Here is a 15,325-nt window from a genome sequence, read left to right as displayed (position 1 = left end):
TGAGCCCCAAAACTTACTCTTAACTCAGAACAGTCAGTTATAGATTTGAGCCATCAAAGCTATACTTGCAACCCCCAAAATTGAACCATTAAGAAATAACAATCTAATGAAAATAATAATTCTTCACATAACTGTTAACCAAGAAGTCTTCTACTTCTTTAAGAGGGTGAGTAATAGAATGAAACACGCAAACAATCTCAGTACCTCCACTTCTTAACATTTAATAAATACATAAAACATTCATGGATAGAAAGTTCAAAGATTGGTCCACTTAAGCAAGGTTCCGGTATCGAAACATTGTGGATGCAAAAAATCCCCATTAAGAGACTCACCCACCACAGCCAGGTGTGCGAGTCTGGAACCGGGGTTGCAACAGCAAAAAAAAAAAAAAAAAAAAGTTCAAAGATTGTTTAAAATTCTGTCCTATTTTCTCAGCACCAAAAGTCTAAGGAGTCCAGGTCCTCTATCCATCAAGTAAAGGGCTGTAAATTTATCACTCTTTCCACCACAGATTCAGAGAGAAAACCCAACTCTGAGTGTTCATGAAAAACAGCACAATTCTCTACTCTAATGAACAGAAGATCCCAACTCAAATCATTTTGAGGCTACCAAAGTTAAATCAGGAGGCATAAATGTGCAGGACAGTCTAATGATCATTGGATTGTAAAAACTTGATCGAGATTCAAATCTCAACCACCCGTTCATCTCTTGGTCTAAATGTACAAAACTCAAGCAAAATCATACCAGTACAGGTTTGGCATCTTGGATGATCGCTTTTGGGCCTTTAAATCACAACGGGAAAAAAACAAAACCCAAGGTGCCCAAGAAATTTTGTGCCTTCAATTCATTTCCATGCCTAATGCTATTAGCAGACAGATTGCACTAGAATGCATTGGCTAGCACCATATGATACTCGAAACAAGACAAAACGTCACTTAAAATCACCTGACCAATATAACACTTGATACCAATACTTTAAACCTTGGGGTTGAATCCGACTGAGTAGATAGAGAGTCAGACGCCATTAACAAGGAAACTACGAATTTTTCCAGGAGAATTCCTGGGTTAGGCAAATGGATTGAAATGAGAAACCATCTTAGCCATGAAAAGGGAAAATCCTGAGAACAGAAGACAACCTGTCACTGCTGGAGTGCTTTAGATGGTGATCAACTGATCATGGTAAATCATTCAGAAACCCAAGTTGTGTCAACTCAGGGATGGACAAAGGATGAAAGCTGAATAGTCAAGTCAATTTAAGGCTAAGACAATCCAGCTGCTAGTATTCCCTAGTAATCCATACAATAGAATTCATCTTTAAAAGATACACTGTAAACATTACTAACATGCTACATAGCTAATATATGTACCTACAGCTATAATCTTTCCTAGAAACATGCTAGGTACTGGAAGGCAAAATGATCTGGGAGGAGAGACTATAGCCCTTAAAAGCTGACAGCCTCATTGCAACTTCCACATAAAATTGGTAACAAAGAACCTACTCCTGTCTGGAGAAAATCAGTTAGCATTTGTTATCTTGATGACCAAACCAGCATGCCTGAACCCTTTTTGTAATCCACCCTTTCGAGGAAGGCAGCAAATCAGATGAGGCCATTCGAGAATTCATTTTGGTTCTTCAAGATCAATTTTACACTCAGAGCGCCTTCTTTTGGGCTCTCGATCTCCCAATTGCAGGGAAAAGAGATCATCGTCGGCACCATTCCTCAATGCAGAGAGATTCTTTCCTTCTCGACAGTCCTGCTGGTCATCCTGATGTATTGACGAATGCCCAATCTTTTGAATGAATTGATGTTCTTCTACATAGGGCAACACCTCGACATTTTCTATATGAAACTCAGATGGAGCAAGATGTTGATTTGCTTCCACACAAGCTCCATTGTCCACAGGACTATGCTGAAGGTCAAAACCCAGGGGCTCAAAGATCCCTCTTGTTTCTCCCTCCGGTTGTGGTTGTGGTTGTGGCTGTGATCCTTCTGTAGGGGATGACTCACAAACTGCAGAATCTACACCTGCTGAAGCATTTTTCTGTTCTTGAACAGCAACTGTATTAAGAATGAAAAAAGTCATGACTAAAAACATTAAAATAAGTTTCTTTTTCTTCAAAAGAAAAAAATAAGGCTAGATTTAGTTAGTGAAGCACACACCTTTGAGCCCTTCATTTGTTGTGATGATATCAATTTCCAGAAGATCAAGAAGACGCCCAAGATCAACCCCACTGGTCCAATTCTCAGGAGGCTGGCCGACTTTCAGCTTCAACCGTCCCCGATTGGCTGTCCCACCCCATATTATCCCAACAGGGCGAGGTTTTTCACCAATCTGACCGGTTAGGAGGATAAGACTTCCGCTATCACCTTCAAGGTCAAAGGTCTGTTGGTTTTCTCCCACAACAAGAAAATCAGTGAAGAAGCAGATCCCTTTCTCATCATTATATTCAAGGGCATAGGCCATCACATTCCCTTTAGTCAAGCCTGAGCTTCGTCCGACCTTCACCACTTGCTTTCCAATCAGACTTTTGATTGGGGACTGCAAGTCTATGGTATGAACATATCCAATCTCACCAACACCTTTTACCAATGTAGTTACATTGGAGACATCAAAATCATCCGCAAAAGGTATGAAGGCCCCATCAGCTCTCACAAATGTCTCTGCAGGTGTCCCAGACAATAATGGGCATGTGGGAAGGGGGTTTCAAGATGAAATTAATTATCAGTCAGTGAACGAATAATATTTATTATAAGCAAATATATATACATATATATGAGGCAACAGTCATTCTGCATTAGATAGGGTCATTAAGAGAAAAAAGACCTATATGGGCTCTGTTTTTACCAAGAACTATGCTCTGTGCTAATCAAACCCATATGTTATTCCAAAATAGAAAATACCCACATGCAATATTTGGCTTACATGCTTAACATTCCTGTCTTCTTCTTCTTCTTCCTTTTTTTTTTTTGGTGGAACTTAACATTTGTATCTTTGATTAGACAATAAACAATCCAGATTCTTTTAAATAACAGCCACCTTAAGGTTAAATAACTCCCATTCATATCAGCTAAGCAAAGAAAAATTTATCAATAGATTATCTTATATTATGACTAGTAAACAAGTCAGCAAGATCTCAATCACCAATCAATGAGTCTTACCAGTCTAACCCCCACCAAACATCAGGTAGGCCAACAGAATCACCAGGCAAAGTATAATGATTCTCAGGAGATATTAACAAGACAAAGGCAAAGGAAATTGGAATGGTGCATTTTGGATACAGTTTCCAAAATAAGATATAGAGCAATCAGGTTGTCTGGAAACAGTCTATCCACAAAGTGGGGTTGAAGCTGCATAATTATGACCTCGCAGTGGTGACTGCCTGATGCACTGGGTAAAACCACCATCCTTTCTATTTTTAGAGCCATCAGGATGGCGCTAGTCAATTCGTATCTTGAATTCTAAGATCCCAACGATGTATCCAGACGTCATGTTGCTGAAGACATGCAACTATAGCTTTTTTTTCCTTTTCTAAACATTGCTGTATTAATTCCCTTGATATGAGGTAACAATGAGATTAAAAATATAACAACATCAAAGAGAGATGCAAGCCAGCAATAAGAAGGGAGAAAAAAGACACAAGACAGTGCCATAAGCTGCAACCAGAAGCCCTTCACTAAAAGAAAACCACCCAAACCAAAAAGCCATCCACAAAATGAAAACTAACTAGGCCAGCACTATTAATATGCATAGTTACACTGCATAAATATCTCCATCAGGAAATCTTAAAACCAGGGTCACACTTAATATATTCTTTTATGATACCAGCAAGATATTTGTCTAGTCAATTGAATTGAGCTACACCTTAAAATACAGATTATTATTTTATTTTTATTTTTTTTTTTTTTATTTTTTGGGGTAGGACTTAAAATACAGATCTTACATATCTTGAATCAAGTCCGTGTTCCCAAATTACTGTGCTATCTAAAATTCTCCTATAAAAAAAAAGTGTCAACAATACATTAAGGAATCATAGGGAGACCAATAATCTGGAACCACATTACCTGGGTTTGTACCGGCAAAAATCCCATACCAAAGATCATCTGTGATGAATGATGTTGCCCTCTCCACTGCTCCCAGATACACCCCCGGTCCTAGGTTTGGAGGCAAAGGATGAAACATCTTTTGGTTTGGGTAGTCCAAATCCACTGCAACATGCCGATTTGTGAGGAAACCAACTTGTCGGTTTCCTGTTCGGCTCCTCACAATGGCACCCAAAGTTCCATAGGTCTCTTGGCTTGCAACCTGAACACAAATGGAAGGGAATTCCGTCATTAATGAGTAGCAATTCTGAGAGAACAATAAAATAATGTCTCTTACACCCAGAAGCTTTTCCTTTTTACCCCTACAGCTACTAAATCTAAATCTGAAGTTGAAGATTGAAGCCTTCATAACATTATGACAATGAGGACTCATTTTCTTATCGATAATTAATGTCTTCTCTCTAGAAGGGAAAATATAATAATATAATAAATAAAAAAGCTCAAATAAATGAAACTTGGGAACCAATAGACATTGAATAGCAGCAAATCAACCGAAAAGCTCAGATTCTAACGAAGCCCAAATCTCTACATGTTTCTCAACTTGCTTTTACTGCAATTGGAAGAGAACTTTGCATCAAACTAATGTTGAAGTATCCATTCCGACTGATTGCAAGATCATACCAGAAGCTCAGGAACTCCAGAAAAGTCCTTACTGTAATTGGGTTCCCCTCTCCTCACTCCTCCCCTTGAGTCTCACTCAAGTTTGGTCTGAACTCGTTCCTACCTCTTCACCCCTCTTCTCATGATAGAACCATCTAGCTCCCCTCCCCTCTGGCTCCTTTTCCACTTCCTCTGCCTAGAACCTTACCCTCAACCCTAGACATCCGGTCACCTAATACTTTTTGGTCTAGTTCAAGAGTCACATCCCCCGCCACTCCATCATAGTCTGGAAAACCCTTACCATTGCCTTCCCAACCAATCCTTTCTTATCCACCATCACCTTCCAATAGCCCCAATTACAATCTTGGTCAGAATGGCCCTAAAAAAATTAACCATCTCTTCTTTTCTTTCCCCTTCTCCTGTTCCATCTGGGGGAAACCTACTGCTTCTATCTGGCCTCACTCTAGATTTTTCTTTGAGTTCCACAAGGATTGATCTTGGCTTCTGAGATCCTTTTTTGGCGCTTCTATCTATGACTTTGTTGGTAAGTTGGAAGTTGGTCTACTATTTCTCACTAGTAGTGCGATGAGACCTTAGGAGATGGATGTCAAATTCCAGTCTCTTGACTTGATTTGGAAAGCCATCTGCTTTGATGTTTCTACCATACTTGAAATAATCCCCCACCCCACCAGTTCCAAATACCCCAAGGAACAGGCTGTTTGTGGTTACCTAGGGTCTTGGCTCAGCTCTATTGCTAGCAAGCCAGTTGTAGCGTCAACCCCCCCCCCCCCCCAAAAAAAAACCACCCCACCCAAAATTTGCCCAGCTTTAGTTGTTCCAGGCTCTAGTTCTTTCTTTGGGACCTAGGGCTCTCTTTGTACATTCTCCCTTTGCCCTGGGGTCCTTCGGTAATGAAATCCTTTATTCATTGAAAAAAAAAAGAGAGCTTTAGATGATACAGATTCTTTCCATAGGGTATCGTTGATATAACACATTAAGGATAAGATCCTCCCTCCTGGTGAGTGCGCAGCTCATTTGTTTCCCCACTCTCAGCTCTTGTGTAGAACTCTATCTTGGAAATGCTGGAGTTTAACTCTGTGTGACTAGTGTAGAAAGGTTTTAAGGAGACATGTCTATAAGATATACCAGGTAATTATAAGACAATTAAATTCATATAAAGGTCTGGTTGTTCACTAAACATCTCAAGAGTACACCAGTAGAGGTTACCAGGATTCCCATTCAGTATTTGACCTCTTTCTGTTCATTCAATTCCACACCTGTTGAAACAGGCTGATGTAAACCCAGATCAAAGGCTAAGGGTATTTTAGTAATTTCCCTAAATCCAAAGAGTGCCCAGGAATTCCAGCAAAAAAGAGGGCGGATTCAGGGTGTTTAGCTTATTCTATAGCTCTGAAGAGCCCTGCTGTAACAGTAGTTCAGGTCTGAACATGAACTAAAAATCAAAACTAGGGTTTGGAGGAATTTCAGCCAGGGTGGGGGGAAGATCTGCTATTGTACTTCTGTAATTTCAGAACTTGCTTTCACTGTTCTGGATTGTAGGGTAGGGTAGGGTCAGATACAGAAGTTTTCAGATTAAGTTGCAGAAATTTGCCCAAAACAGGGGACCGAATGGGGAAGGCAGGGTTTAGGGGGGCTCACAGGGGGTGGGTAGGGTGGCAAAAGGTATTAGTAGGGTCACAGGAAGGTAGGGAGGCTGCCTAAAGGTCAAAAACAGCAAGGGGAGGGGTTTCTAGGGCCTGTGAGGGTGTGGGAGTGACGTCTGCTTTGTGCAGAAAGAGGGGGGAGGGGGGGAATGAGGGCACAGTTGGGGTTGGGGAAGGGACAGGGACGACCTACAATGGAAAGGGGAGGGAATTCTAAGGTCATGCAAGAGAGGAGAAGGGTGGGAGAGGTCTGTGGGAGAGAAAGGAGGCAGGGAATTGGGGTTGGGGGCTTCTTTTACTTACTTGAATGCTGTGAATGATTGTTGGCTGCTTGATGATTGCTTGTAGATTGCAGGAATGAAGAAGAAGAAGAAGAAGCAGCAGCAGCTTGCACTTGAACAATTTCTACTCAACCAGGAAACCCTGATTCCACCACTTGACCAAAACTCTTGAATTGGAAACTAATTACTTAAAAGACCTCAACTCTTGATTTGGAATCTACTAAAAGACACGTGTGCTAATTAGACTTCAACTTAAATAAGCACATGCTGAATTCTTTTTTAATTAAAACTCATGTGCCTAATTTAAGATAACATAGGACTCAATAAACAACTTTTACTCAAAATAAAACTCATATGACCTATTCAAACGCAAGTCAACTTGAGAATTTATACTAGATTCGGATCTTTCATAACTCACAAAATACAAACCCAAATAAATAAAGTCAGATCCATATCCCTTGGATTGTGGGGATCCCAACTAGGCCCATCTTGAGCCCTAAAAGGGTTAGAAAAATGACCAAAATACCCCTGGGCTATTCAGTCAGCTCTGGAGTGGGCCTTTTGGTCCTAGGTTTTGGGCCCAACTATGGGGGGGTCAACCTTGGCCACATAACAGGCTCTTCATTAAGTAGTTTATATTTGATCTTCAGCATACATTAAATTATTTCCCCAAAGAAATTGTTAGCTAGATGGGATAAAAAGGATATCGTTCAGTGAATGATGAGGAACCGGTACAATGCCATCTTAAAGAAACTTGAAATCCCAGGAATTGAGAATGCCAGCCTACTCGGGAGATTCTCTAGATTAATCCTAGCCTACATGGAGAATCTCCTGATTCAAGTAAAACTTTGAAAATGCTGGCCAGTTCTAGGAGTTCTGGCTGTCCATCTTATATATATTTTGGTCTAAGACACATCCATATTCTTACTTATTAATTTCTTTGGAGCATTCATCAAAAATAAAAAGAAACAAATAAATAGGTCATCTTGAAAACCTTACTAAAAATAATGGACAAACATGTAAGCTTCTATCAACTTTACGATTAAATATCTGTAAATCCGCTCATAGCTGCAAGCCTGCAATAGTCTAAGTATCCCAAGGAAGCTGGACAAATATCGAAGTGACCAAGACACACTGACCAGTGAAGAAAGCTATATAGAGTGAATGCTGGTACAGACAACTCTCAAGAGAATCCCATGTTACATAAACTCTACATCCACATTGACAAGAGAATCAACCAAGAAGTTCAGTTCCAACTTAGTGAGCACATAATGTTCAAGATGGAACGCAATTCTTGACTCATGACACTCACCACCGGCAAGTAGTATCAGAATCCAGACCTGGCAACTATCAATCTGGCCCTGTATTTGATGACAAGACCAAAATAACAGTGTAGTAAGCAGAATTCTGGCATTGCTACAGGATACAATTCTGACATCTAAAGATCAGAGAACCTAAATGACCTGTTAGGATCTTTAAATCTGTGGGGAAATTATGTAACATGGACTAATGTAAATCAATTAACGGATCTAATTACGGTGGGCCTTTTTCATGATAGAAAGGAAAAAGGCTACCAGCAATGGAGTGACATGAATAAGGAACCAGAACTAAATAAGGAGACTCCTATATGCAAACAGAAATAGTGCCCAAGACAAACCTGGACATTCAAAAGAACCCAACCAGAAAGGACACCTAAGCCGTTAGCAGGACCTAGGTGACAACACACCCATCTAAACTTGCCTAGCCATCCTAGACATAAATATGAATAGAAGAGCAATGATAGTTTTTGATAATTTATGCTAATATGCAACACAAAAGCATACCATTAGCAATATGATATAATTATATTACAATGACCTAACATGAGAAAACCAACATAAAATAGACAAAGCATAAGCATACTACAAGCACGATAACTACTGTCCCATGAGTTACAATCTGTTTGTCACATGACTCACATGACAGGGACTGTTTTCCTCCATCTTGACTTGGTATTGTCTAATCTACTGAATTTAGGATTCATTACTAGTTCAGATTAGGCTTAATTTATCTTTGTTTCTGAATCCTTCTATACTCTATAGTTTATTAGGAGTCATGTTCCTTAGAAGTCTTTGCTTCTTGGACCATAAACAACGTGATGGGTGACTGCTAGATTTCCATCCTTCCACCTATTCTCTTCTTTCCATTTCTGACCACTGATTCTCTAGTTTAGATATTGTTACATGGGATCAAGTTCTTTCCACACTCATGGGAATCTGCCACTGCTATTAAAAACTGCTGCTACTATAATATCTGTTCTTGTTGTTCCAAGCTGAAGAATTTGACTGTGGGCCTTGGACAACTATGATACTACCACAAAGAAACTGAAACTGAAACTGAACTAAACTCTTAGTTGCAAGCCATCTGGAGTTTCCTCTTCCAAATAAAATTGCTAAAAGAAGCAAAGAAACAATCTCGATCTATATATCTTAATCTATCCTAACTACTTACATGAAATGATAAATGAACATCTACAACTAGCACATGATTGGAGAACCAATACAGAAGCAATGATTCAGTTTTTTTAATCAAAGCAGGGGCAAACTTCATCGCAATTGTTGGTAGACCATAGTTGTAGCCTAACGTCAAAGGCTTTCAGCAAAAATTGTTGGGGAAAGGCTGCGTAGGAAAAATCCCCCCCCCCCCCCCAAAAAAAAAAAGGGACACTCTGGTTGGGTGGAAGTCTTCAGCACCGGTTTGCCCTTATAATTGGCCAACAGAACCACAAGGGGACTTCTGGTCTGTTTCTCCTCCTGAATGCTTATGCAACTTGATTATGAGATCCAAAAGTAAACATGAAAAACACTAAAGGAATGCCACATGAATTGGCTGAGAGCCATATAGAACACAAACGGCAAGGCCAACAATTTTTGGAGAGTCATCCTGAGGATTACCATCCATATTGGTTATAATATCCACTAGACAATCGAGACAGTGGACAACAATCAAATAAAGCATTACATGATTTGAGGATGGTAATCATTCTTTTTTCATGAAAGACAGGAAAATCACGGTCAAAATGAAATCCTAGACAAGAAGTATATGCAGTTGGCACGTAAGAAGTGATCACAGAGGAAAATGGCCTTCAAGGTCCACAGTAGGATACAGCCTAGCTTCATCCAGAGAAGTTTCTAAGCTGCAATCATGATAGCAAAATATTGAAGAGTTTTATTGACACTGTCAATCCAATTGATGGAGGAGAATGAAGCCCAGAATAGACAATAATTAACTACAAGAAAGTCCACGCAAATAACTAAATTCATAGGCTGAAGGAGTCCTTACAAATCAAATTGGAGGATAAGATTTCTAGGCCAAAAGAAGTGTTGCTGGACAACCATCATGGTCAATTAGTCCATAGATCCAAAAACAAAACTTAATTTGATATCAAAACCAGTGCAGAACACAGGAGAATCATAGTCAATCATGATAGCAAGTCATCAGAAGACTAGGTAAAGCATGACAATATGTAAAGGGAAAGATGTTGCTGAATCCAGAAGTAACTGTAGGATCAAACATGGCAGGTACCACAATTTTTATCCTAATATAAAATAAAAAAGGAAAAACTGAAAAAGTGAGAAGAGATTCATGACATTGCCCTATGTCTTTATTAGAGTTTAGCAATCCTTATGAAAGAGAGAAATATCTCATTACCATCATAAGAGAAGTCCCAGAACAAGTAGCACAAGATACTACTGAAGAGTCTCAATTTTTCACTTATTTCGGAATAAGAATATAATGAACATTTATAGAGCTTTAAAAGATAGCTCTGTACTGCTCATCTTTAAGATCCACATTTCCAATAGATTAGGCTTACATTTGTACAGAGTCTGGAAGAACTGCATGAATATTCATGCACTGATTTTCATCATGTTTGTAACAAGCCTATCACAATGTATTAAACAAAAAAAAAAATCCCAACTTTCTGATCAGGATTAAAAGGTATCATATGTTTGCACTACTTTAAAACGAGGGAAAATATTTTTCTTCTTATAATTAGCATAGTCATAAACATCACATTTATATACAAGCACGGCTTAATCAATCAATATCCATTAGAGTATGCTTGGCTGAGATAAGTACAAGATACCTGAGAGCCTGAACCAATGCAAGGATCACTACCTCGCAAGCCATCCACAAGCTCAGTATATAACTGTTCTTTGGGAGTTGGTGCAGGTGCACCATAGTAGGAGAATTCCACAACGTCCACATCACACCAGATACCTCCTGGTCCCTATTCATGCAATTCATAACTCAATTCAATTCCCAGCAAAAAGACATTGGATTGAAAATAAGAAATATGGTATTCATGTATTACAGCTGGCAAGAGTTTGATCAACCTGCCTAACCAAATTTGTCCTGACCAAGTTACAATTCAGCACAAGACAAGAATGTGTTGAAAATCTGGGTTTGCACAAAAAAAGCTCGTTGAACTTAAAACTAGTTGAGATTGGTTAAACTAATATGTATAATAAGTTCATTGAAGTCTAATGTATGCATTTGCTTGGCAAGAGCTTTCCCATTTTCAAACCAATTTTCCCAATCCTTTACTATGCATGCACTTTGTATTTTTATCATCATTTCAGAGTAAACATAGTAGTCAAATACAAGCTGAAAACAAGATTTGCTCACCTCCAGGGCAGAGGGCAGGCACTGGATGTGGCTGAGCCATTGTCTGTGAACTTTTCGGGCAACAAAGACAAGAATAGCAGGTATTTCTGTCAATAAACCCCGTCTTATTCGAAACCCAATTGCTGTGCCAAGACTATACCGACGCAATTTCTTGCTGTGAAAAGCCCTTATGGTCATCAGCTCAAGCAAGGTGGTTGCTTGCTGACCAGTTGGCGACTGATCAACAGTTTCAGGCAGCACTTCCTTCTGAAGATTAACAAAATAGTTTGCTCGATCCTCAGCAGCACCATTAAGTCGACTAGAAGTAGGCCATGAGAAGTAGGCAGCATTGCTCTCAGAATGTTGACCACCAGATGCAAAGGCTTGGAGTGTTGATGGTGTTGAAGTTAGATTAGGATGACCACAAAAGTTCCTCTCCAGGCCTAAAGCTGATTCTTCTGATTGCGTTGATCCGGAGTGATGACCCCTTAGATCTAATCTAATCCCATCCATCCTTTGACTAGCCTACAAGAGTAAGATTAACCATCTTAGAAAAAGTAAATTAAAAATTAAATTATCATAAATGGAATGGAAACAAGAAGGGGATATGGCATCCATAAAAAGATTTGGACCACAAAGAAACCTATGATAAATAGTAATTCACTCACCAAACCAACAAGGATAATGATAAGCCTTTTTTATAACTGGAGAAAGGCATAAAGGATGGTAAGAAACTCGGAAAGAATCATAGTGATAGGACATAGCAAGTAGGAATGAAATGAAATGATGAAGAACAATTAGGAAAAAGTAGTAGAACGAAATGAAGAACAATTAGGAAAGAATGAGCTGTCAGTGGATTAAAAGTATAGAGATGATTTCCCAACCATCCCAGGGTACCGACATCATTAACAACAATGAAGAACAAGTAGGAAAAAGTGGTAGAATCAATTGAAGAAGAACAAATAGGAAAGAATGAGCTGTCAGTGGATTAAAAGTAGAGAGATGATTTCCCAACCATCCCAAGGTACTGGCATCATTAACAACAAATATAAGAACTTCTTGTGTGTCCCACAACAGTAAGAGGTTTCATGTGGGATGTGCCTGAATCCTACCATTTACAAGCTCAATAAGGAGGAGATTGCTTGATAGTCTTCTCCAGTTCTGTAGTCCCTACTGAGTACATAACCGCATTTGTATTATTTCCACATCACAATTTTCTGAGCCCTCTTCTTTTTGATCCCCAACCCCAAACTTAGAGAGGAGATAGGAGATGGTGGAAGGAAAAAAGATGTGGGCTTCGACTGAGTCCCCATTTTATGATACCTAATTTAGCTACAACTTTTGCAGAGGTCACAGCAGTGTTTCAAAATTGGAATCAGAACAACTGAATTGCCAGATTCTGATTAAGATTGGCTTTGACCAATCAGACACGCCCCTCTCCCCAAGATCCAAGTGAAGCAGTCCAACTGAAACTGTCAGAATTGGCACTGGTGAATATATCCTTGATTACAATTTTCGTAACACTGGACTGCACACACTGAAACCCACACAAACAGAAGAGGGAAGAGATGATACTGATTTTTATTCTGCAGCAAAGCATTATTGATGTTCAGAAAATGGACCAAATAAACAACTTAATGGCTGAAACAACAAACAAAATGGAATAAGGTCGGCCTAATTGTCCATATGAGTGGTACAGGAGAAAATAATGCCATTCATCCATTGGGAAATAGAAAAAATTCAGAATGACCAAAATTCTGCCCCAAATATAAAAATTCAAGACAGAAATAAATAAATGAAATGCAAAGCAGTCAAATGGCACAACATTCACTAAAGTGGGAGAAAGATCTTCATAAAAGAGAAAGGCAAGAAAAATCACAAAAGGGCGAACCCAGTGCTGAAGGCTTCCTCACAAGCAGAGTCCAGGCGGCAATTTTCCTACAGCACAAAAATTGCTGGCTGTTTCGATACCTTGACCTCAAACTATATGTGTGGTCCAGCAACCATTGAGCCAACGCCTGCCCATATCATACCACAACCAATTTCGTATGTTCAATGAAGAACAAAAACACATAGGGTAGTACCACCTGAATCTTCAAATGGGTCAAAGACAAACCAAGTTACCACCTCAAAATAGGTTTGATTTAAAGAAGTAAAGCAAGTAAGCAACTACACAGACACAATTAAGGCAAACGCAATCCCACAACAAAGACATTTATCTTTGGAGATACAACCCACAATGCAGAACATCAAAAATCATTTTTGCCTTTTTTTTTCCTGCAAAAATACTGATAAAAACAACCTCATGTGCACAATAAAATGGCATAATCTGCTCTACAGAAAACCTGAAGAAAAACCATCATCAGCTTGCAATAAGACTCTTTCCATAACTTAACCCCCCCCCCATCCCAAACCCCAAAAAGGTGGAAGAGAATAGAAGCAAAACAACAGACACCATCAACCAATAATGAGGGACATGACATAAATAATAAATAAAGGGAAAAAGAAAGACCCCCACTAAGAAATACGCATATATCTGGGGAAGAAAATGGGAAGTAAATCTACAGAAAAGAGCAAAGCCAGGAAGAGAAAACCATTTGTCTTAAACAAATAAGGAGAAAAATAAATGCCTCAATAGGGATATCTAAACCAATGGAACAAACAGTTTAAAAACAACGAAAAATTTGAAAGGTCAACCTGTACCTATCTATAAGAAAAAGGTTAAAAGGAAAAAATTGGCCAGAATGTAAAAAGAAGTACAACATACGCATGCAATCTTGAAATGGTTGCTCTGAACAACCGAATAAAAAACTTCCAAAACCGAGCAAAACAATTAAGCAGAGAAACAAACCATGTAGCAAAACTGGCCCTAAAATCTCCAAACATGAAACAGAGACCTATTTCCCATACTAAAAGGGGAAAATTTCCTAAAACAAAAAACCATCGAAGAGATACTGAAGGAAAAACTCAAAAAATGAGTATTTTCTTCTTTAAAGTGTACAGAACAAAATAACCAGCTTCTAAATCAAAATAAATAAAGGAAAACTATACAAGCTCCCGAACTAGTATCTGAACTACATAGGCTATGAACGCACTATCATAAGAATCGCAAGCGAACTCAAAGGCAAAACCTTTTCCACTTCACTGCACACGTGAAGTAAAAACTAGCATCATAGACATGAAACAAAAAATTAGAAACGGAAACTTGCATAGATAAAGCAAAACAGCTCAGAAAAACAGGAACCAAAGAAAAAAGCAAATCAAGGGAGAAAGCAGACGGTGCGACCATTAAAAAAAAAAAAACCCATCTGCAACCTGAAAGAAAAATCTGACCTTGAAACTGAAATCGAAGAACTCAACTCATCGATCAGCAATGGCAAAGCTTGTTGAGGAGGACTCGAAACTACGCCCCTTTCGAAGATTTTCATACCCTAGTGGAGCTTCCCCCACCTCGGCCATCTGTCAGATCATAGCGGAATCTCTTCAGCACCAAGGGAAATTGCCAGCTTGCATCAATTGCAGAAACTAAGTTAGAAAGACCCATGAAATTAAATTGAACATGAAAATCCCCTTGAAGATACACAGTAGACGCATATGCTAAGTCGCTAAGATGTAAGAAGCAACATAAATATCCAGCTTTATTGGTAAAAACTAGATTTTTCCTTTATTTTCTAACAATATTTTTTTTTCTTTTTCTTATTCTTTTGTTATATGGAGGGTCTCATCATACTTTTGTTGTGTGTCCTAGTGAAGGATGCAGAGGCTGAGAAGAATTTAATGGGTGTGGAGGCTGGAAAAGGAGCCAATCAGGCAATGAATGGAAGAAAATAGACTTTCTTGGAGGGTATGTGGGACCCATCAATATTTGCTCCCCAAAAGCTGCACAGTTTTTGGCAAATAATTCAATCCCCAATTGAGGATGAAGATGGGGTACTCAGTACTGCTTTCCTGTTCATCACTAGGATTTTTCTGTTAGCTTCTCTTTCATTTTTTCTTTTTTTTTAATGTACTTCATTCAAACAAGAGAAAT

General features: G+C 38.9%; 1 protein-coding gene across 3 annotated transcripts; it reads right to left on the bottom strand.

Moving 5' to 3' along the window:
• Window positions 1–845: 845 nt before the first annotated feature.
• On the bottom strand, window positions 846–15,074 carry LOC149005874 (protein NARROW LEAF 1-like). Of its 3 annotated transcripts, none has more exons than XM_089168181.1 (7): window positions 14,629–15,074; window positions 13,187–13,388; window positions 11,317–11,820; window positions 10,775–10,918; window positions 4,065–4,305; window positions 2,163–2,663; window positions 846–2,060 (listed from the first exon to the last, which is right to left on the bottom strand). In XM_089168181.1, exons 3-7 carry the CDS (start codon window positions 11,806–11,808, stop codon window positions 1,621–1,623), a joined length of 1,818 nt encoding a protein of 605 aa, XP_089024307.1. In that variant the 5' UTR covers window positions 11,809–11,820; window positions 13,187–13,388; window positions 14,629–15,074; the 3' UTR covers window positions 846–1,620. The 3 variants fall into 3 exon arrangements, with proteins under 3 accessions (XP_089024307.1, XP_089024306.1, XP_089024305.1); XM_089168180.1 differs by having other exon boundaries at window positions 13,187–13,382; XM_089168179.1 differs by lacking the exon at window positions 13,187–13,388 and having other exon boundaries at window positions 847–2,060.
• Between the last annotated feature and the right edge of the window lie 251 nt (window positions 15,075–15,325).

The sequence above is a fragment of the Hakea prostrata genome, chromosome 9 (genome assembly GCF_041222555.1).
Source record: "Hakea prostrata isolate BN-2017 chromosome 9, UWA_Hpros_2, whole genome shotgun sequence".
Lineage (NCBI taxonomy): Eukaryota > Viridiplantae > Streptophyta > Magnoliopsida > Proteales > Proteaceae > Hakea > Hakea prostrata.
Note: the sequence above shows the minus strand (reverse complement) of the source record. Positions and strands in the feature narration are given on the sequence as shown.